The sequence below is a fragment of the Apostichopus japonicus genome, chromosome 5 (genome assembly GCF_037975245.1).
Source record: "Apostichopus japonicus isolate 1M-3 chromosome 5, ASM3797524v1, whole genome shotgun sequence".
Taxonomy (NCBI): Eukaryota; Metazoa; Echinodermata; class Holothuroidea; order Aspidochirotida; family Stichopodidae; genus Apostichopus; species Apostichopus japonicus.
Window position 1 is genome coordinate 18,438,201 of NC_092565.1, and position 24,645 is coordinate 18,462,845.

General features: G+C 33.7%; 1 protein-coding gene across 1 annotated transcript; it reads left to right on the forward strand.

The window, feature by feature from the left end:
• Positions 1–4,016: 4,016 nt before the first annotated feature.
• LOC139967913 (homeobox protein Nkx-6.2-like) lies at positions 4,017–23,395 on the forward strand. The gene is made up of 3 exons (XM_071972124.1): positions 4,017–5,020; positions 19,566–19,774; positions 21,700–23,395. The coding sequence occupies exons 1-3, from the start codon at positions 4,585–4,587 to the stop codon at positions 21,961–21,963; spliced, it is 909 nt and encodes a 302-aa protein (XP_071828225.1). The 5' UTR covers positions 4,017–4,584; the 3' UTR covers positions 21,964–23,395.
• The last annotated feature ends 1,250 nt before the right edge of the window (positions 23,396–24,645 follow it).

Genomic DNA, 24,645 nt, shown 5'->3' on the forward strand with positions numbered 1-24,645 from the left:
CGTCAATATTTATAGATATAAGATGAATGCAAAGACTGGTATCATCTGAGTATCATAATGTAAGGTTTAAATTACCTGTATGGTTAAAATAATAATAAAAGGTACACCGTATCGTGAAACCGTACCGTGAAACCGGTATTGTGAAAACGATAGAAAGGTTGCACAGTAACGTGAAAGCGCGGTTTTGTGAATCAACACAAAGGTATACACAGTAAACCGTGAAACCTTGAAACCGATGAAAAACATAAAAGTTACACAATACTGTGAAACAATGCATGATGCAGCAATACCAACGTACAAATGATATCATCAAACCCTGTATTATACAGTGAGAGAGAAAAGGACTACAACCCTGCAAAATACCCGCTGAGACCTTGAAACGGGTGCAGTAAACCATATTGCCAATTAAAACTCAGACATAATAAAGTTAGCATGTAGATGTATATGACCAAGTTACATGGTGAAAACGATAGAGGGGAAAGAAAAAATTAAACAAATAGTTTGACAACGGTAAAAAGAAAATACCTTGATACAGGAATATAATTATCCGGGTATAAACTGTAGCCATATTAACTATTATGAAGCAATTAAAATGACAGAAAAGTAGGTGCCTACGCTTTGCAAATATTGTTAAATAAACAAGAATAATACGGGTCAGTATATACTAACATTATTAATATTCACACTCAAATCGATTGCTAATGTGCCATACGGTAACTTAAAATTAAAAAAAATAATAACACACGAATTGGTATACGACATGACTCGAATTATTATCAGGTAACATGAAATCGAGTAATAACTGCGTGACGGAAAATAGCTATAGGGAAATGAAATATATGAAATATCCTCTTATCCACATAGTTGGGTTTGGAAACAAGAGGTTATTTCAACCAGGGAGTACCCAAACATAGGGGTATGAAGTATCCCAAACATAGCTATAGGGGTATGAAGTATACCAAACATAGCTAGAGGGGTATGAAATATCCCAAACATAGATATAGGGGTATGAAATATCCCAAACACAGCTATAGGGGTATGAAGTATCCCAAACATAGCTACAGGGGTATGAAATATCCCAAACACAGCTATAGGGATATGAAGTATCCCAAACATAGCTGTAGGGGTATGAAGTATCTCAAACATAGCTGTAGGGGTATGAAGTTTACCAAACATAGCTAGAGGGGTATGAAATATCCCAAACATAGATATAGGGGTATGAAGTATCCCAAACATAGCTATATGGGTATGAAATATCCCAAACACAGCTATAGGGGTATGAAGTATCCCAAACATAGCTACAGGGGTATGAAATATCCCAAACACAGCTATAGGGATATGAAGTATCCCAAACATAGCTGTAGGGGTATGAAGTATCTCAAACATAGCTGTAGGGGTATGAAGTTTACCAAACATAGCTAGAGGGGTATGAAATATCCCAAACATAGATATAGGGGTATGAAGTATCCCAAACATAGCTATAGGGGTATGAAATATCCCAAACACAGCTATAGGGGTATGAAGTATCCCAAACACAGCTGTAGGGGTATGAAGTATCTCAAACATAGCAATAGGGGTATGAAGTATGCCAAATATAGCTAAAGAGGTATATGAAATATCTCAAACATAGCTATAGGGGTACGAAATATCCCAAACATAGCTATAGGGGTTTGAAGTATGCCAAACATAGCTATATTGGTATGAAATATCCGAAACATTTTTATATAGCTATTTAGGTAATTATATATATTTTAGAATACACTGCTTCTTCAGAAAGGTTCCGTGTGATTATGACGATTACTACGTCTCGTATCACGAGTTCCCTTGGAAAGGGAACATGTTTACTCCACATGATAAGGTTAAAGGTGGGATGAGCAATACTACACATGATAAGGTTAAATGTGCAGGGATGAGCAATCTGCTGTGTTTTATTTACACATGATCACATGATCTTAGCCAAAAGGCGTTTGGCGTTGGCGTTTTTTTAAACTATTTTAGATCTAGTAAGAAGAAACCGTTTGTTGAGAGGTGACTATGCTTGTTATAAATTTCTCTGGTTTTTTTCTTCTCACATTCGGGAAAACATAGCGGGAAAAGAAGCAACTTGGATTTTCATAACGAGGTCTCAGCCTTTTCAGACCATTCCTTATCAATTTTATTTCTAATTAAAGGAATCTGAAACTTTCTAATTGGTTTATGCCTACCTAATGAATCAAAACATATACCATGCATACTCCATAAGGATGCTGTCCGTCTTAATTAATTGTAAAAAAAAACAATAGTAATCATTATACACTTAGAATAATATCATTTCCGTGTATTTTTGTGGGGATCTTCGGTATAAACGATAATAAATATTTTCAGTTGTAGATTCCCAAACACCAATAATTTCATGAAACGCATCTATGTAATTAGCGACTTTGCCTCTGTATGTGTATGTACGTGTGTTTTTGTATGTGTGTGGTATAACTACGATAAAACATTGAATCAAATGTTTTATGGGAAAGTAAACACTAATTTTTTTTATAACGAGCAGTGGGTTGTATGAATAATCACTGCATTTTGTGAACGGAAAATTTTTTGGGTCATATATTCATGTTTGAAATAATCAAAATAACATTAATCATTACAATACATTTCTATTTTGAATAAGTTTGTTTCTAATTTGTAAGCTTCATTAATTTGAAAGTTGAAAGTAGATAATAAAGATACAGAAATTCATCATAGTAATCCGTCATTATTTAAAATTTAAAAAAAATACAAGAAAGCATTGCATTTTACTCCTCCTGATCATTTCTGTAAATTGTCCCCTGAACCGTGTCACGTGGTAGTGCCACCTCTATAGGAATCTTCGACAGGTTAGTGAATGAAACTAAAAGCTAGCAAACACTTTCATCCTCAGTCTCACTCTCCGGTTAAATCGCTGGCCTCTTTAAAATATTTTAAGCTGACAAGGAACGCATTTGTTGAAATCATGGATCCTTGTTCTGAGCGTTTTCGAAAATTTTGTCACAGAATGAATAATTCAGCAACGAAAAATTTCCCCCCCCCAAAAAAAAAAATAATAATAATAAGCTTAATGAAAACACAATTGCTTGTAAACTCTTACGATATTTTCCATTGGACATGAGCTTAAACTTCATTTAAAACTGAGAATTTTGTTTTACGCAATTAAACTTTCAGATTAAGTTTGGCTTTGTAACATTGAACCATGATAATCAAATTGCTCCACATGGTTTCCGTGACAATGCGTATAGAACGCACGACCTCTGCCTTATTAGTCTGTTCATGCCTTTGTTTAAAGTCCAATATTTAATCCTTTGTGTTAAACTCACCTGTCACTTTTCATCTACACGTTATCCCTTCATTAACGATTATTAACACTCTAACTACCTCTTAACACTAAAATAGAGAAGGGGGGGAAAAAAACCTACTCTAACTTTTATTGACATTATGACATAACTGACGCCAAATTTGAAACCTGTGTTTTCTTTCTAATCAGGTCGGATTTTGCAAATATCAGACAAGTTTAAAGTACCAATTTGTCAAAAGAATTGTTATGTTATCATAACCCGAGTACCTTTACAGAAAGAAACACACTAATTACGGAGCAATTCTTTTTTCTCTAAAATCCAATTCCCGCACTTGAAGATTAAAATTCGAGAAAAAAAAACGTATACTTGAATAACATCTCATTTCCACAAACACCATATAACATTTTCATTTCGATACAAAATTCATGAAGAGGATTGTATGTATTATGATCAAATATTATAACAAGGACGGCGGCGCGGATGAACGCGAACCAATTAAATCGCATTGTTATAATAGACAGGTAGCATTAAGTTAATGAACCAATTGGCAGACGCGTCTCATCTGAGGTAGGCGTTGCTAACGGCTAGAAGGATTATCAACCAATCGCGTGGCCTGTACGGTAAAGGCTTAATAACTTTGCCAAGTGTCATAGATATGGTTATTAATGACTTGTGGTAAACTGTTGACAGATAAACTCGCTGTTTTCCTGAGGCTAACCAATAGACAAACAGGATCCGGAAGCGTTTAGCTATAATCACAGTAACACACTCATCATCTTTTCGACATTGTACGGCGTGTGGCCCGTTGGTTTTGAAATACAGCATTTCAACGAGTTCGCAAAACTTTTTTTTTCTTTTCTTTTCTGTTCTTTTCTGAAAGGTCTGTCTTTCAAGCTTTCGATAGGAGCGAATTTTGGACTTTTCGGTAGATGAGTTATTCTGCTTATTGACTCACTTAATAGTCAATGCCCAAGATAATAACACATATTTCATCGTTTTAAGCAGATTTCTACCTAAAGGAGCTATATATTAATAGTCGCAATTACATTTGGAGGAACATTTTGTTTAAAAGGGAAAGACATCAACGATCATTATTTCATGATACCCTGGATCGATATTTGAATAACAATTGAAGTGTTTGTGTTTTGCGGAATGAGGTGTATTGTTATTATTAAACAATCCAATAATATTAATCAACGGATCGAAACCTAACTTGCATTTTCGTTTACAGTTGATAATAACAGTAAGGGGGGCAAGATCACCACAGCCGATGGCAGAACCGTCCTTACCTCTGCCTCGTTTGATGGAAACAGCCGCCCGATTGGCACCATTTGTTCTTGGTACGCCACCACTAGCAGCTTTACACACCATGACGGAGAAGGCACCCTCATCCCTCTCCTACCCGACACCTACGGCAGCATTTCATCCTATCACGTCGTCTATGAAATCTCTTGGTTTTACCTCTAGCGGGGCTGCTACACCTTTCAGTATTAATGATATTTTGAACAGACCAGACGCAGTAGCACAGCACCATCTTTTAACCAATGTGTCGCGATTCGCAGCTTATAATGCCGGCTTGTATCTCCACCGTTTGGGTAAGCCCCTCACAGATGTAGCGGGGATACTAGGAACAGCCGCCCCCTTTTACTGGCCCGCGGGACTCTTACCAGCACCAATGTGGAGAGACTCCTCGGTACATACAACATGTAAGTATAAATAATCTTGTATGATTCAAGCATCATTAGTAAACGTTTAGACTAGGATACCATTCAAATATTAAGGCGAGCAGCACTGGTGGTGATTGACATATAACTCCCCCTCCCCCTCCCCCCCCACCCAGACCCGTCTTTCAGTGTCATGGAATTTAACTAATTTAATCTGAACTAGTTAACATGTGAAATTTTGTAACAAACATAACAACGGAATTTGTTTTCAAGCGACTCCATATACGTGCATAAAATCTTTTACTGGACACGAGTGTATAATTTCCCGCGCAATACTTTCTTTGTATAAACAAATATACATTGGTTTCTTTTCCTACAACGTCACCTTAAGAAATGATCAATTAGTCAAATATTGCGTGTGGTTTTATTACCTGAAAAACAAACAAACAATAGTTTAGTTTATATCAATAATTCTCAACAAATATTCAAACGGTGTCAGACATTTTCAATTCAATTATATCAAGGAAGAGTATACGAAAAACTACAACCTTTTTCATATAGCGATTAACAAAGAATTCAACTCTTGTATTTCTATTCTCCATAACTTTTCCATAACGTTTAAACGATTCCACCGAAATTTAAAAAAAAAAACATTATCCCTAATGAACAAATTCAGGATGTACTGGCTCAAAGCAATATTTGAATATTTAAGACAGAAATTAGGAATGTACACATATATAAATATAACCTATATATAGATATATACAAATAAGTTTAGAGAGGTGGTTTGGGGAAGGGGAGGGGAGGGGTGGTGTTGAGCAACGATCTGTCCTTAATAATGAATTATTGTGATTAGCTAATCGTGTATAGTGATACCTTACGATGGAAAGAAATTGTAACGATATTCATATATATATATATATATGAAGAAATAATTTCTTCTTTATTAAATAATTTAAAAGATATCAAAGTATTGAAAACATTATTAACAGTCTATAATTATATTATATTATATAAAATAATATAATTATATTATATAAGGTGTACGTGAAGTATTATCCAATAGCTAGGGTACATTATTTATGTACTGAAGTCATAAAACCAATGGATTATAAGTAATGATGATAGGCCTACACATACACAAAATGCCAAAGGATTGTAATAATTACCTAGCAGTTGATACGGTGTGTTGTTTTACGACGGGAATCGTGAAGGGTCAACCGCTATGTATTTAATATAATCAATGTATATATATATATATATATATATATATATATATATATATATATATATATATATATATATATATATATATATATATATATATATATATATATATATATATATATCATATATATATAGATATATATATATATATATATATATATATATATATATATATATATATATATGTGGATATGTTGGTGTTCCATACAGCTTTGTAATGACATGAATATGCATACAGACACGGTTACTTTATTTCTAACGTAGTAAAACTATACCTGTATGAGTTACTCACATTATTAATTATTCGAATGCAAACAAAACACACGATATGAACAAACTTGTTTAATATCTATTTGTGTAATTACTTTTTGAATATGTTACCATCGCTTAACTATTCTTCTTTAAGAATTGTTATAACAACAACAACAACAACAACAAAGTACGAGACTTAAAATGATGCAAAACTGAGGTTTCAATTTAGATAAAATATTTATTTTACTAAGCAAGATCTTTATTTTTTTTTATGATTATGATTATATATTAATTTATTAGTTTTATTCATTTGTTGACACATTGTTTTTTTAATTTATTTGTTGTCATTGGCACAAACTGAAGTTAAGATTGCTAGATGCAGTAAAAGTTTAATTAAATGAAGTAAATGAAGTATTAAAACTATTACCATTTAATATCTTTAAGCAATAATAGTACCGTACTGTATTAATGATTTCGTTTAAGGATAATATTATGAATCAGACAGAAAACAAAGAGAATCTTATCAAAGTCAAATAAGTTAACTCCTGAACACGTGATATAATTTCTATAAATTTGATAAACAGATTGAAAATACATAAACTCAGTTTTTAGTTTTTCTGGTTATGTTCAGAACAAATTAAACAAAATCACAGTTATTATCAAGAAACTTTGGTAACAAGTAGAACAAAAATAACATATGCTTAAAATATGATCAGTAACACGACAAGACAAAAATATAAATGATTAATTTTACTAAAAGATTTATGTAGGCCTAAATAAGTGATACTGATTTTCATTCCATTGTCTCCTTTCCTTGAAGTTGTTAAACTTCTTACCACCCCTCCCATCCCACCCCACCCCAACCGACCCCCCCCCCCTCCACCACCCCATTATCTGAAGACATTTATTTCATAACTTTTTTATGTTCGATTTGCTAAAAGCAATTGCAAACTTTAAACTGTTGACATTTTTTGAACTGTTGACATTTTTTCTTTACATTTAATATTAATTTTTATGTTGACTGTTCATGTTTTCATTTGCTTTGTTATTGTTGCTTCCTGCTAAGATTAGCTTTCTATTATTCTTTCATTTAAGTGTATGTGTGTATGTATGTAAGTATGTCTGTTCGTTTGCCGTCATCACATCGTGTTCTCGTCCTTACAAATTTCAAGTTTTATGGTTCTTATGTAATATTTTGTTTTTACCGAGTGACCGATATAAATGATTTATTATTTTTCGACCTCATATCATTATTATGTACAGGTATAGTCAGTGTTGTCATTCAAATTATCATTATGGCATGTGTATACAAACCGTCTAGTCAACGCAATAGTCCTCGGGAGTCAACTCAAATCTCAGCAATTAATTACATTAACTTCTTTGTCCATAACTTGTTCAACGTGCAATAGAGTGAGTTTGCTTTGTGCGGTTTTCCCAACTTCAAAAGGAACTCGAATTACCACTAATTTTGAGTTTAGAACTAACTGATATAACACTTGAAAAAATATCATGATAATTCAAATTTATATAATTGTACATGTGAAATCATAAAATGGATATTTTTGAATGCAAAATGGAACAAAAATTGATGTAAGATAAAAGTTACCCCTATACCAATATGCACCTGCCTATAACTATTTATAATTATATATAACGATTGATTGAATGAGAGTGGGCATATTTGCACGTGACCAGGGATGTGTCGTAACATATCTCTGACGTAACAATATCATGTTTCTGATAACCAGCTTTGCCCTACTTTATAGTACTTGTTCCATAAGGTGTCCGTGCACTGCTACCATAGTAAGGTGTTAATAACGCTGATATGTGTCTGTGATTGCAACTGTAAGAGAATTGGTATGTACCAACACATCATTGGGCATGTCTTTATAGGGTATAGTGTTGCTCAACCATGCAGGAATTTATATATATACATATATATATATATATATATATGTATACATATATATATATATATATATATATATATATATATATTTATATATATATATATATATATATATATATATATATTTATATATATATATATATATATATATATATATATATATATATATATATATATATATATATATATATATATATATATATATATATACATATATTATAAATAATGCATTCACATAATCATATAACACAGGACGACTTTAAAGATGAAACTAACATTCTGAAATATATGATAGTATATGACACAATGAAACATGGATATTTATGTGACGTAAGCATGTTACCGACATACTGTCACCTGTTAAACTTGCAAATGGTTCTTTTTTCCTGGGAATGTTCTCCTGCGAACAAATTTTGTGGAAGAAAAGCTGTATCTGTATACATTTTTGTTGTTTTAGTTTTAACAGTTCTTTAAAATATCTCTTCCTTTTAGAGAAGACCAAATGTCTTAACACTGAAAGCTGAACCGATACAACATTTTGTCTATTTATCTGTCATTTAAATATATACCGGTATCTATCCTACTTTAAATATAAGAATCGGGGCTGTAATTGTTATCGTGATTAGACTGTTGGGGCTAATATACCAGCTAAATGTTCTGAACTAGATGTGAAAATCAAACAGAGTACAAAGTACATTCCATAGTCTTCAACTATAGGGTAAATCCGTTGAGAAGTGTAACACAATTACAAAAAGCACCCTAGGCATACAATTTGCATAATCTACTGCATATTCATCATTTCATGTTTAGTAATTTAAAGCAGTTTTTTTCTGTTGATATTTTGTAACTTTTCGACTGTAATAATACAATTTATTACCCACACTCAGTCAAAGTTCATTTCAACGAATGAAGTAAAAGTCGAAACTATTCAATTTTTTTTTTTTTTTTTTTTTGGGGGGGGGGGTGGACTTTTTATATGAGAATATCAATGAATGAAATGTAACAGTGTCTGGGTAATGAGATTTGCAGACAAGCATGGAACAATTGCCTGATCACTATATCAATGTTCGGCTGTCAAAAACCAAGAGCTCGATGGATTTCCTCGGTAAAATTGCGCCTTCCGTTATGACCAAACAAATGGCTAACATATTATCATTGTTCCCATGCACGAAAAATGTCCTTATACCTTTCAAAGAAACATACAGATTGAAGCCTATAAGCATGAGATAATTAGATGCATATAGGACTAATTTCAATTTGCATACGAGAGTCTTGGCTTATGTTGTTATAATCATGAAATTGTTTAAGCTAATTACCAAAATTGTTTCTCTAATTGGTGGGATACAAAAACAAAAATAACTCACACAACGTTCGCACAAAGCAAAGCTATTATTAAAAGAAAATAATTTCGTCTTCTGAATTGTGTAAATAAATGGTTATTTCATATGTAAATCAAAGTAAAAAATAGCTGATTTAACTAATAAAGAAATTAGTCTCCTTAAAAGACTTAAAACACAAATCTACCTCTCTTTGCATAGAAATGAAAACATTTCCCTGTACAGATAAGAGCTTTATGGTTTTTCGGTTTTGTTATCCGTTCAGCTTTTTTCTTTCTTGTGTTGATTTGTCACATTTTGAAAGAATCAATCAATATCACTAAATCATTTTCATTTCACAAAATAAAAATTGCTTAAAATAAATCAAATCAAATGAAATAGCAAAACTCTATATTGATAAAATGTAAACAAGAGAATTTATACTTGTGGACTGAATCAAATCGTTTTTTTACATAACTACGCAATCATTTCATGAAATATATTGATATTTTGTTTATTTTGTTTAAAAATTGCTTAAAAATAAATCAAATCAAATGAAATAGCAAAACTCTTTATTGATAAAATGTAAACAGGAGTATTTATACTTGTGGACTGAATCAAAGTGGTTTTTTTACATAACTACGCAATCATTTCATGAAATATATTGATAGTTTGTTTATTCAATATGTCATATGTAGATTATCTTTACCACCAAAATACCCACACAAACACACATACACACACACGTACACAACAAAAGTGGCATTATGAAAGTATATTCATTATTTTTCAATTTAATGAAAGCTTTATCATTGACAACAGATGGAGAGGATATTTACTCACCATCCTTACTTTATTTGAAGAGTAAATAGAGCTGAGTATTACAATATATGACACTGCTTTATAAGAGAGATGAATGAGATTTGGTTTTACCAAAACAATATGTCATGTTATACGAAATAATATGAAATAATAGCAGTAATAAGAATATAAAAAAAATAATAATAATAAAATTAAATAATAATAACAATAATACGTTAAGGTTGTAAAAGATATGATTGCAGAAAGACGCCAAACGTCCGGATTTATTCTATAACCTGACCAGTTTTAGTTAATCTGAGGTGGAAATCTTTTTGTGTGGAGGGGGGGGGGGGGTGGGGGGTGTGGCGGAGTGTGTGATTGAATAAAATTGACATTTTTTTAAAATCTAGAACTGAGTTGTATTTGACGAATCTTCTTTGGTACTTTGTTCAAAGCATAATACTCGATTATGGAATTATATTTGATATTTCTCTTAGCTTGGTAAACTATCTAAAAAGCTGGTCGAATTGATTTTTCTTACATGTAGTGCTTAATGATCGTTTTAGAATATAAGAATAAAATATATATAAAAATTGTAAAGCAGTTCTTTGCGTTCTATTACTGTCATTTTGACCAAACCTTCTGGGTGCTATCCAACATATTAATAAAATTTATAAAACAAAGACACCCACCTGTTCAATTTATATATACTGTATGAAAATATTAAATGGCTAATAATTCATTGTTTATATATGATTCTACCAAATTCGACGCCTTGAAATTTCATTTTCAAAGTTCTACGGAAATGAGACTTTATTACTAAGGCCAATGGGCTCTATTGCTATGGGTTTTATATAATATTATCTACTATCAACGATTTATTGGGACAAACGTGATCTTTTAAGCTGTTTCTGCTCATCCAATCTACACCTTAAGAATAAAGAAGAAAAGTTGAACGAAACCCATTATCGTGCTCAATTTCCATTTTTTCATATTTTTTTCAGTTAATAAAAATTATATCCATACTTCACCTTGTGATATTACTAATACAGATTGTAAAGTAATCAATCCATGCATGGAAATTGAGATGTAATGTTTAAAAATGCAACATGACAATGGTTTAGTCTTAATTCTGAGCAAAATCAGATTGAATCTTGTAAAATAATATATAAAACATAAAAAATAAAAATAAATTAACCATTTTATTTGTTCCTGACTATCTACCTTACTGATATATACAATGTGTCAGTGTGTATAGCTGAGTAGTTCACAATTCGCTTTCCTGATATAAAATCTTAATCGTCCGACAATAGACTAATCACGTCTATTGTTTTATCTTTTTTATTGACCAAATAGTCAACAAATAAAGCTTTATCTTCACTTCGATATTTTCGAATTGAAGGGTCATCAGTATTGCCAGCAAATATGCTAGAAAGCCAAAGTTTGGTCACTCCTGTAAAAGTAAAAAAAAATAATTCAAGAAGCGTTTATCAGCCGCAGGCACTCTCGACAACTCTTTCCTTAGTGATACAAGAGGGAGCAATAACAGGCGGGGAATTACCACCTCGATAGATTTAGGGTTCTGTTTATACAGTTTACACACCCTCCCCACACCCCCCCCCCTGCCCTCCCCTTTTTTGTCTACGACAGTTCAGACCAAGACACATTTTGGCGTCGGCCAAGGACAAATTCTAGTTGAAATAATGTTCAAGCAACCTTCTTGTTGGAAGCAGAATCCGGATCTGAACATAATAGGAACAAGTACTAGTTACACTTTTCTAATTGTACACTCTTAATTCAACAGAGTGATAATTGACTCTTTGCGAGTGTATTCACGATGATCACTCTTTAGACAGTGAGTTTTTAATCTTATCAAAGAGTGACTTCATGACATTCTATCTCTGAAAACTATTTGTGTGTGTTTTCACTTGATTAGACTTAAATGTTGCTAGAAAGTCACTCTGGGGAAAATAATCATTTCAATCCTCGAAAGGATGATTATTGAAGTCACTCTAAAAAAGATTGAACTTTCATTCTTTGAAATTAAGAGTGTATATCTACTAAGTGCATGGGTAAATCCATGTCCACTCATTGGTGTAGGAGAGTTAGGTAAAAGCTATGCCGTTCACTTACAATGAAGTCATGTGTTAGTAAACTGTGTACATTTTCTTTGCTATGTCCTGCTACGCCATACACTACATGCACGCATGGTATACATGTTTTTAAGAACAAATAGTGTCATTGTCAATATAGAATACCGAGACAAAACTTATTTCATCACTTCTCTGCTATCAATTTGATTCATTCTTAAAGGTAACCGGTTTATTCATTCAGAAAGTTGTGTTTGAGATATAACTAAGTTATGATTCTATTATTTTCTTTAAAACATAAGTTGACATTGTACTTGGGATGATAATCATTTATATATCTAATCAGGCAAGGATCCAGGGTTCACCTCGCCCCACCCCACCCCACCACCACAAACCCCACCCCACCACCACAACATCCCCACCACCACCTCCACCACCACCCCTTTATTTTCATATCACACAAATGTAAAAAGTAGTAATTAACACAACGTTGCGTTTACACCAAATTAGTATAGTATACATATGACACAAAGCATTATTTGGCGTCTAACCTGTTCGTGGGGCTGGGGCGTGGGGGGAGGGGGGAGTCTCACAGAGATCCAAACACGGGAGTCGGCCTTCAACGATCTCAGAGCCACACCCTTCCTTTATAAAATCCCGGTCCAGCTGAAAATAATAATCTTTCGTAGATGATCTACCATAGTTGCCTTTTAGAAGAGATTCTGTTTTCTCTATATTCCAATCTCTCTCTGCACTCTTTTTCCTTTTTTTTTGTTTTTTATTTTATTTTGGTAAACTTGAAAGTCTCTGTAAATTTAGCTAAGACATTCTTCCACTTTAATGTATGTTATCATCACAATCTCATCTTTATTACACTTTATACTGATTAAACCAATTAGTATTTGGGATTTAATTAACTTTAAGGAGTTTGTTTAGTAATTACTCTAGTGAACTTTGGCCGTCTAACCTTTCTCTCTACGTGTATATAAATTAATGAGGTGACCTGCATAGACTCTTATATGTGCCATCCAAGCTACCTACGGATTACTACTTAATAAAGATAATAAAAAAATAAAATTAACACTTGATCAAGATTAAATCTGTCAAGGGTGCCTGTTTTTCGTCACGTGATATATATAGAGAATGCTTTAATCACGCAAATTTAATTAACACATAAAATGTATATTAACTTCCTTATTGTCCACTAAATACACATTTCAAGTATCTGCTTGATGGAGAATATAAAAAAAAAACACTCGTTATGAAAGATTTTCATGAAAGGGTTATTCAACGATTTTTGTTTTTTATCTGTCTTTTCACTTCAAATATGACAAAATAACATATTTTAGACTTAGCTATATGGAAACAAAATGATTTTGAATATGAGTGGAATCATTCTCAGTAGATTATATTAGTAGAATGTTATATGATGCATTTTGACAACATGGATTAAAAAAAGGATAAATATAACTAAAAGAAATCAAGTTTGTTATTTATTTTGTTTATCCTTGCGTAACGAAATATTTGAATATCTTAAAGTAGAATATTGTCTGGTGATTCAGAATTAAATGAATAATAGATTTAAGAGAGTCTCAAATCACAAACATATCATAAAAATTAATCATAAACTGAAATGTCTATTTAATATATTTTGTCTACAAAATGTTGGTGATTTCTTTGACTTATATATCATTTTTGCATGCATATGTTACTAATAATACAGTGAAAATAAAAATTAAATATTTTGGAGACAATGTAGCCTATACGAATGATAAATTCAACAATTCACGCTGTCGTACAATGATACACGAACTGCTTACCATCTGGAACTATATATGTAATGAAGAATGGTCACGGGTTGTAAAATACTGAGTTCACATACACTTATGAAATTATGATCGTGTTTCATATAGCTTATTATGTCAAACTGTCCAAAATACCAATATTTGTTGCGATTAAACCCTTACAATAACGAACTTTTCTAAGATTCCTTCTTGCAAATCATCAGGGTTAATAGTATTGGTGAGGGGCTGTATCCCAAACAAGAGTGACCCCAGGGAGTGAGAGTAACCTAATAAAAAAGCTAATCTTCACTCATGTTTGAAATCTAAAAGCCCATGACGTGTAAATGACAAGACGTGTGGATGCGCATGAGCAAATAAAGGTCACTTTGGATTATAGTTCACAGTATAATGGGATTAATTGGATTTAATGCATGTCACAATGATATCAATGAGAATATATTTTACATCCTAACACAGTAAATACCATTCGGTACATGCAAAACTTGTGACATGAGGCTGAAACAATAACCATTTTGTACTTATGAATTAATAGACTAATGCTACATGTTCTTAACGTGTTTTATGCATAGGTTCCCTTTCTTTAGTTACTGATAATGTAAAGTTACAGACTTGATCGTCATAATGACATCAATGTGTCATATAGGGTCCAGAGTACATTCTTTACATCCTAACGCAGTACATAGGAGTCGATTCATGGAAATTTGTAACATTAGGCTTCACAGCTACACCCGTCTGTACACATGAATCAATGAGGACTTCATGTGTTTCATGAGTAATATTTTATAGTGGTTCCCCCTCCCTTGGTTACCGAAAAAGCGGTTGCAGACTTGATAGGATATAGACCTATACTGCTAAAGCCTATATCATTTCGCATTTATGACTGACTGTTAGTGTAGCTAGGGCCTGTACAATAAACAACACGTTGTTTTCAAGTACAGAACGAGCAAATTCGCATAACTTCGTCCATCCTATAGTAAAGAAGTTTCGGTTAACTTGTTATTGTCTCTTCTGATATATACCTACCGCATCGATTTCATGTTGGATTCATTCTCATCGACGCAAATATACCACAAGTTGTTTGTTTATTATCGTCGCAACTAGTTTCTATATTATATTTAATGCCCTCGGCTTTCCTGTAGATCCCCCGTATTGAACACTAAGTGCTGAAGTAAACTTTAAATTAGCCCAAGGCTGAGGAAATATTTTGTTAATACTTAATAAATATGAGGTGTTTAAAGACCCTCGACGTTACAATGTTTACACACCGTGTAATGTCATTTTGAGGTGATAAGTTTTAGCCTAAGGCTATATCATTTTTACAAGAAAGACGAAATATTCCATAACCAAAAGAAAAAAAATTATGGGATGAAATTTTTTTGCACCAAAAAGTCACAAAAAAAAAATAACGAAAAATGTGACTTGATAATAAAAGTAACTTGCATGTTTGGACAGGCGTTCAAAACGATCTCAACAGATTTAGTATACTGATTGACGGGGCAAGCAAATATGCTTGAATTATCATTACTATTGGGCTTGATGAAAGGGGTGCAATCCACCGGGCGTATTCCATTTGTCATAAAAAAAAAATACTCCCGTTCGATTTCGATGAACAGAGCACTACGCCTTTTAGGTAAACTTAAAATTTATTGCATAGGAAGTGACTTTATTATGGACCATCTACTCACAGATCTAAAATATTAATATCTTTAACCGATATCAATTGATCATTAAATTAAAAGAAGTTAAACTATTGAGATTTATAAAATGTAAATTAACTTTTATTCAGTATCACGCAGAAGTAGCTTGGGCTATTTTAATGTTCATTCAGTTATGTACGGTAGATCATGTAACACATGAAAGAACATAATAAAAACGATTTTCACTATCAAGAATTAAATTGAACCACCATTTTTTTTTTCTTTTTATCTCGTTCTTTTTTCTGACCCCGAACGATCTGGTCTCAAAGTTGCCTTTCAAAGTGAACTATTTATTTGAAAATATAGAACAAACCCAAAAAACAACAAGGTACCGATTCTGTTGTTACAGTAATTACATTCTTAAATTAAAGCTTGTATGTTAAGAGAGTAATTAGTAATGACATTTTGTGGTATACGTTTTTATCTCATCATTAACATCAGAGAATTAGATGGATTAAATACAGTTATTTACCGTAAACGCAAATACCGTAATATTTCTTTCTTTCAAGCTACGATGCATACACAAAGCAATAACAATTTCAAGCGTTAATGTATTCTGAATTCTAGTGACAGCAATTTTGCAAACCTAACTAAAAATATTTGAAAAAAAATTAAATAAAAAACAGTTACAAAATCTTCCCTATTTGGTTTTGACTAAGTTCTGTCCCCGCCCACCCTAACAAATAGACAAGGTTTGTATGGGCGGACAGGGAGGGTGTGTGGCACTCCCAACTCCCATGTGGGGGGGGGGGGTACGTCAACCGGGTACAATCTGAGGCATATTAAGACTATAAGTTAGGTATATTATTATGAGTTTAAACGCAAGGTTATAATGCAAAGCTGAGTATAGAGTTTTTGTGTCAGGTTGATAAAACGGGGATGAACATACCCCCCCAACCCAACCCCCCCCCCCCACACCCTCAGACAAACCCTTCCTGGGTCCGCACCTGATTTGTTTCCCGTACATTCCTCATGAAAACAAAATCTTGAGAAAACAAATGTTGTATATATTACTTAAGATGTACAATTAAGTGTTGTTTTCTTGGATATAATGTAACTCCCTCCCCCCCACCCCACCCCACCCCCTACACACAAACACCCTCCCTAGATCCGCGTCTGGTTTATTTGAAATACATTTCCTCTCAGAGTCATCCAAAGCAAAACAACTGTTGTATGTATGTTACTTAAGATTTACACACACAAAAATGTATCGTGTTCTTGGACATGAGGAATGAGATCCCGAATTGCTGCTTCAAACATGATATTTCAAGCGTATAAGCTTGTATACGTTCATATTATACTTCTAACTGGCATATGAGCAGAATGAAGAGACACATAATTATACGAACTAAATTTAAAAATGGAAAGATTGGCATTTATATTCCACCTTTGACGATCGATTCAATGATTCAATGAGGCAAATGATATTCGCCGAATACATTCCTCCTCATCATCATCCTCCTCCTTTTCCTCCTCCGTTTCTCCTCTGAGTTACAATTTATAGCTCTCGTCAGTCGAGAAGCGATTGGTCGTTCTTATATACCCCCGGCCGGGCTCGCCTCGCCAGGAACTTGATGATAGTGTCGGCGAGATCATTACTTAATAAGAGTTATATCCCCGGTCTAATCAAATCAGCTGAATGAAATCCTTCCATTTATTGAATCGAGTTTTGTTTAAACAGTAGAAGAAAATTTACGATCTAGCTATGTCACGGATCTAGAGTTTTTCATCTTACAAAGAGTCATTCAATTCATTGAAGTAACAGAGAGAAGAGAATGAGAGAGAAGAGAAGAGAAATAAAGAACGGAAAGGGGGGAAAAGTAATATACAGTGATTCATTTGAATTCTGTTCCATTTTATGTTGGATATAAAGTGGTTTTGAAATATCAGCTCATACTTCAAAATGGATGTTTTTCTTTTTCAACTTCTTGAAAACTTGTCTCGCTAATTAAATTATAAACAAATGAATTAAATGCATCATAGCTTGTTTTTATTATCACTTGTACACATACTCCGTATGAATTTCAGCGAGTGCCAATAAAGCAATGAAGCGCCCCGCGCGCGTAGTAAATCAAAGTTGGTGAATAGCTAGTAAAAATCAACGCAGAGGCAGGCTCAGAGAGATAGAAAGGTGGATAATAATGTAAGGAATCTTAATTGTGCCATGTCTACTGACTTATAAGATAGATAGATAGATAGATAGATAGATAGATAGATAGATAGATAGATAGATAGATAGATAGATAGATAGATAGATAGATAGATAGATAGATAGATAGATAGATAGATAGATAGATAGATAGATAGATAGATAGATAGATAGATAGATAGATAGATAGATAGATAGATAGATAGATAGATAGATAGATAGATAGATAGATAGATAGATAGATAGATAGATAGATAGATAGATAGATAGATAGATAGATAGATAGATAGATAGATAGATAGATAGATAGATAGATAGATAGATAGATAGATAGATAGATAGATAGATAGATAGATAGATAGATAGATAGATAGATAGATAGATAGATAGATAGATAGATAGATAGATAGATAGATAGATAGATAGATAGATAGATAGATAGATAGATAGATAGATAGATAGATAGATAGATAGATAGATAGATAGATAGATAGATAGATAGATAGATAGATAGATAGATAGATAGATAGATAGATAGACAGACAGATAGATAGACAGACAGATAGATAGATAGATAGATAGATAGATAGATAGATAGATAGATAGATAGATAGATAGATAGACAGATAGATAGATAGACAGATAGACAGATAGACAGATAGACAGATAGACAGATAGACAGATAGACAGACAGACAGACAGACAGACAGACAGACAGACAGACAGACAGACAGACAGACAGACAGACAGACAGACAGACAGACAGACAGACAGACAGACAGACAGATAGACAGATAGACAGATAGACAGATAGACAGATAGACAGATAGATAGATAGATAGATAGATAGATAGATAGATAGATAGATAGATAGATAGATAGATAGATAGATAGATAGATAGATAGATAGATAGATAGATAGATAGATAGATAGATAGATAGATAGATAGATAGATAGATAGATAGATAGATAGATAGATAGATAGATAGATAGATAGATAGATAGATAGATAGATAGATAGATAGATAGATAGATAGATAGATTATTATATTGTTATTTTGGGGGGTGGAGAGATGTTCGTCTGGTGAGAGGCGGAGTGGGGTAAAAGCAGGGTTAATAATATTTCTTTTTCGTTTTGTTTGTTTGTTTGTTTGTTTCTGCTTGTTTTTTCATTTTTATTTCTCTTTATATATATATATATATATATTTATATATATATATTTATTTATATATTTATATATATATATAAATGTATCTTGACCCAAAGTGTTATAAACTCCCATTTCCTTTGCTGTTTCATTCTTGAGTATTTATATCCGTTTTCTTCTATTCTATCGTAGTGTCTTCAACATCTCCAACACAATCCTCATCAGATAGTTCTGGTTCCAGTTCAACCGATAAGGACGGAAAGAAAAAACACACACGACCGACATTTTCTGGACAACAAATTTTTGCTCTCGAGAAAACATTCGAACAGACAAAGTACTTAGCGGGACCAGAACGAGCTAGACTAGCTTATGCACTCGGAATGACAGAAAGTCAAGTCAAAGTGAGTAACTAGGTCCATTTTGTCACATTTACTAATGGCCTAACGCGCCACCTCTCCTTCCATCATCATGGCCCTTGCCCCACCACCAACACCACCACAATTACCACCACAAAATAACTGACCGTTAAAACAAATTAGTTGAAGTGTAATTTCTGAATGAAAAGTGAATGTTTTGTTTGGCTAATTTCCCTGTATTGTTCGCTGTATAGGTATACTTAACGGATATCACAGCAATATTTTGACATAAATCTGTTCACCGATGACGCCATAATCCCATTACAATGTAGCCCTATAGATTAACTGTTCGATTTATATTTGGAATAAAGCGTTAAAAAAAATTGAATTTGAATCATGGTCGGTGTGTTTTGTTAACCAAGTGTTTGGGAGACAATTTCGAATGAAATCGATATACAAACATACATGCAGACACGCATACGTGCACCCATACGCGCATACCTACACGCACACGCACATACATACATGTCACAGAAATATGATGATGTACCCTAAACAGCGTCTTCCTGACATGTAGTTTAACTGTACAGAATTTTCAGGTATCATACTGTAAGCTGTCTGCATCTAACAGTGCAAACCTTGAGCTTTGACAATAAATTTTTGTTAGATATATATACCAGTGGCAGTAGTTGCCCTTTGCTCCATAAAACAACATTAGTTCACGCTCGGTTGTCATGCGTTACTACTACTATGTGTAATTGTTGAGTTGCAAATTACCTCCAAATTGCGGATTATACAGCGCTAATGACTGTTAACACCACTAGGCTTAAGACAACCTTATTAAAAGACCAGTTAAAGAATCAAACAGCGATAAGACGATAGGTGATTAATAATCTTCCCGTCTCTTTTCTACATATGAAAAGAAGTTTGACGAGTAATTAAGATAAAACAACAGGGTATTTGTAAACCGCACTGGGTAAACAAACAGGCTAATAAAGAAGAGACGATCCACTTGAATGCAACCAGGCGTTGGTATAGGTTACCCGTAACCTACGGAACATCCAAACAGGTTGTTAAAATATACTTGTAATTAATTGATAACAGTGGTATAAACACGGGCAACTAATAAAATAGCTTGGATTGATTTATTGTCCAAAAAGGAAAAAGCCCTCTCATGTTAAAGAATAGGGATTAAACCAAGTCCTTCTTATAAGTTCGACGACAGAAAAATGCAGAACTATACGTGTGATTATTAAAGTAATATGGTGAATTAATTATCAAGCAGTAAATAATTACGTGTAACCAAGGACACACAGAGTGGTGCAGGATTTCTTGAAATGTCACATTTTTTATTCAAAGAAAGAAGGGTTTTGAACGATGTTCATTTTTTGTTTAACTTTATAGGGGAATTTTTGAATGACATTTAATTGCATATAAGCACAGGTAAGCCGGAAATTCTGTAAATCAAAAAACCGCGACGGATACGGAAAGGCAGTTTGTGTTAGTGAAGTGCTCGAAAGTGCTTGAAAGTTCAAATCGGCGAACACATTTTGTCTTTTTAGCTCTACTCATTTGGCTTGGTGCATTTCATGACGAATTTGATCAAATATGGCAAGTATTGCTCAAAGTGATTAAAAACTGATCGAATTTGACAGACACACTAATGTGCACAAATAAATTGAAAATGATGACTATTCATTAAATCACTGAATTTAGATGTGGATTCGTCATTCACCCAGACGCAGCTTTCACATGGTTAACAACATGCAAAAATCATATATCTATTGGGGAAATATGCAAAAATTATATGTTCAATGGCCTTTATTAATTGAAATAAATTGTGCGTCATTTTACCTAACGAAATATCATTGTTACATATATGGTCTGAAAATCGATATAGCAAAAACAGGTGCAATTACCACTTATCTTAAGATTAATATTGTGCTTCTCTTTTATATATCCGCCATTAGGTTTGGTTTCAAAACAGAAGAACAAAATGGCGCAAGAAGCACGCAGCAGAGATGGTTGCTGCTAAGAGGAGGCAGGAAAACCACGTCGATCAACACTTCTCACCATCTCACCATCATATATTACATGCTCCAAATCACGTGACAATCCCCAAAGAAACAGAGCATGCGCACAAACGTCCTTTGGTCGATGTAGAGGACAGTGTGGAATCATCTGTGAAAAGACGAAAATCAGACGACGAGTCCTCAAACCTATCTACAGACTGAAAGCGTCTGTAACTTCTTTATCGTTGTTAATGCTTTTAGAGGGCGTTCTTTGTCGATTGTTTTCTTCTTCTTTGTTTGTTGGACGTGGGATGATGGTGGCGCTCTCCTTGACGGTTGGAAGAAAAAAACCATTTCCCAGAAAGCATCATACGACATGTTTACAGGGTAAAGACTTGACAAAGTCGATTTAGACAAGATCAGATACTGTTTGTCTATCTTGATGAGGAAATAAGAATGTGTGTAGGAGTATAGTGTGTAGAGTGTGTAGGAGTGTTAGCTCAGTGGTTAAACGCCGGTGCCTTTCAATCATAAGGTCCCCGGTTCGAGTCACTCCAAGATTAATGTATGTCGTCCCAGTTACAGAGTTGTTGACAATTAACAATTCATAATCATGGACGTTAAATATGAATCTAACAGACTGACTTCGGTCAGCTTGCGGCTTTGATAAGCCAATGATGGCTTCTTCGCGAGTTCCTGCTTGCAGGAGGATCTAAAATACATACATACATACATACATTTGCAGTGCAGAATAACGTTCGCATCCTTGGCGTTTAAACCTACATGGTATAGGGGCTCAGTGAAAACTAGCCCACTTCGATGAGATTATAGCAAATCCGGGAATAATATGTTTCCATTCGTTTTAATGTAAAACCTACCACTGAAGAATTTAAATTAAATCTCCATCATGATCAGAAATAAGTCAGAGTATAATAGGAATAAAGGAACAGTAAATGTAAGGAAAATACAAATCATATAAGAATGTGAAATTCTGCAATCCTTAACAAATGTTTAAATTGGTGGATGAACGCAAATTTGCATTTTATCGATAATACACAAAGACGCAAGGAGGGTATACTTGATAGGTAGAGGGAGGGAGACATAGAGAGAGAGGTGGAGAGATAATGAAAGATGTATAAAAGATCTATGGGATGTCCCGTTATGTTATAGCTTGATAAAGAGAAATTATGACGTAAGCATTGACGCCATCTTGTTTCCATGTAAATTTGAAATGTAAATTGTCTTTGAGTGCTGCAGGTTATGAGAGGCAGATGTAGTGACGTCATACGTCACTTGATGTCCTCATTATGACGTATACCAAATTGAGATACAATCCAAATTTTAGTATTACGGTTGGTTGATTATTAGACGCGAATTAGAGTATAAGAGATCAAAACCTACATCACCCAGCCTAAAGATATATCTTCTCCTTCCTTTGGTATTTTTGAAATAATATTACATGCTTATCTTTGTATGTAATCTCCCCACCCCCGAAAAAACTGTAATATATGTGGAAGCGTGAATGGTTTGTCAGAGCTCAGCACAAACAAACAAAACATTGACAGACGACAGATGTGAAGGTTTGGAGCATTCTTCTCTCTCAATTGTTATAACCCAACAATGATCGAAGTGTTCTTGGAGGAGGATGAGGAGGGGGAGGAGGGGGAGGAGGGGGAGGAGGGGGAGGAGGGGGAGGAGGGGGAGGAGGGGGAGGAGGGGGAGGAGGGGGAGGAGGGGGAAGAGGGGGAGGAGGGGGGGTTGCTAAAACATCAGGCAATCTTCTTCTATTAGGAGGATACTGAACTGTTCGGTAGTCGAAGTAAGGCAACAACTCTCGTGCGAATTAAGTTACTTTTGCATGCCTACAAAAATCACTTTGAAGCACGCTAACTTTTGGATATAATATATATGTAGAATATGTAACTATTTCCAATTGCGTCTGAAAGTATACATTTTTTCCAAGTATTTGAATGTTACGAATGAGGGCATGGGAGGGGGAGGGAGAGGGGAGGGGAGGGGGAGGGGAGGGGAGGGGGAGGCGGTTGATGTTATCCTCATCTCTTATGTATGTATTTAAAACAAAAGGTGTAAGACAAATCAAGGGAAGTAAGAAATATTTCACCTTGAAAATTATATCGTGATCTTTATCAACCTGATGGTAAAAAAAAATTAATTGTAATTAATGATAATTGTAATTAATGATTTTTTTCTATTGTCTTTGCCATGCCAGTCGTGTGTGAAGAGTATTCACAGCAAAAACAACAACTAATGAGCATATTAATTTATGCAATTGTTCATTTATTCATGCATATGTTCATTCATTCATTTATTCATTTTATTCATCATTCTTTCAACAATATTAAAATGGCATTTGATACATATGGAATTAATACTTTGAATGATTTCATTCCGAATCGTTGGTTTTCAAAGATCTCTTTTCATTTTTCTTTACTATTCTGAGAGAGGTATATGTATTCGGCAACATTGCGCGCTTTGTATATTTATATAGTCTATTCTGAATTTGTTGTTATCGAATCTTGACGTAACGCGTACGCACAAAATGCACATTTTGCGTTCTGTTTGTTTCAGAGAAACCAATGAGCAAACGAATAATGACTGCATGAATAAATGCGGTAAACTACAACTGATCTGCAGATGTTCACTGCTTTCTTCTATTCCTCCCCTATCTACCCTCTGGTGTTTTGTTTTTCTTTCCGTTTCTTTTCTAAATTATAAGATATTAGAAGTCAAATTAATAGGTGATAATTATGTGCGCCGCCAGGATGGGGTGCAAAAGGAACCGATTTTCGTTTGGTCTCGAAAGATGCCTTTTTTTCACAAGGTGCGCCTCTGAGGGAGGGTGTCGGGGCGGAGGGGAGGGGAGGTAATTAATGCAAGAGAGAG

Coding starts and splice junctions, on each gene's coding strand:
- LOC139967913 (XM_071972124.1), top strand. CDS start 4,585: ATGGCAGAACCGTCCTTACCTCTGCCTCGTTTGATGGAAACAGCCGCC. Junction 5,021..19,565: donor CTCCTCGGTACATACAACAT/GTAAGTATAAAT, acceptor ATTCTATCGTAG/TGTCTTCAACATCTCCAACA. Junction 19,775..21,699: donor TGACAGAAAGTCAAGTCAAA/GTGAGTAACTAG, acceptor ATCCGCCATTAG/GTTTGGTTTCAAAACAGAAG.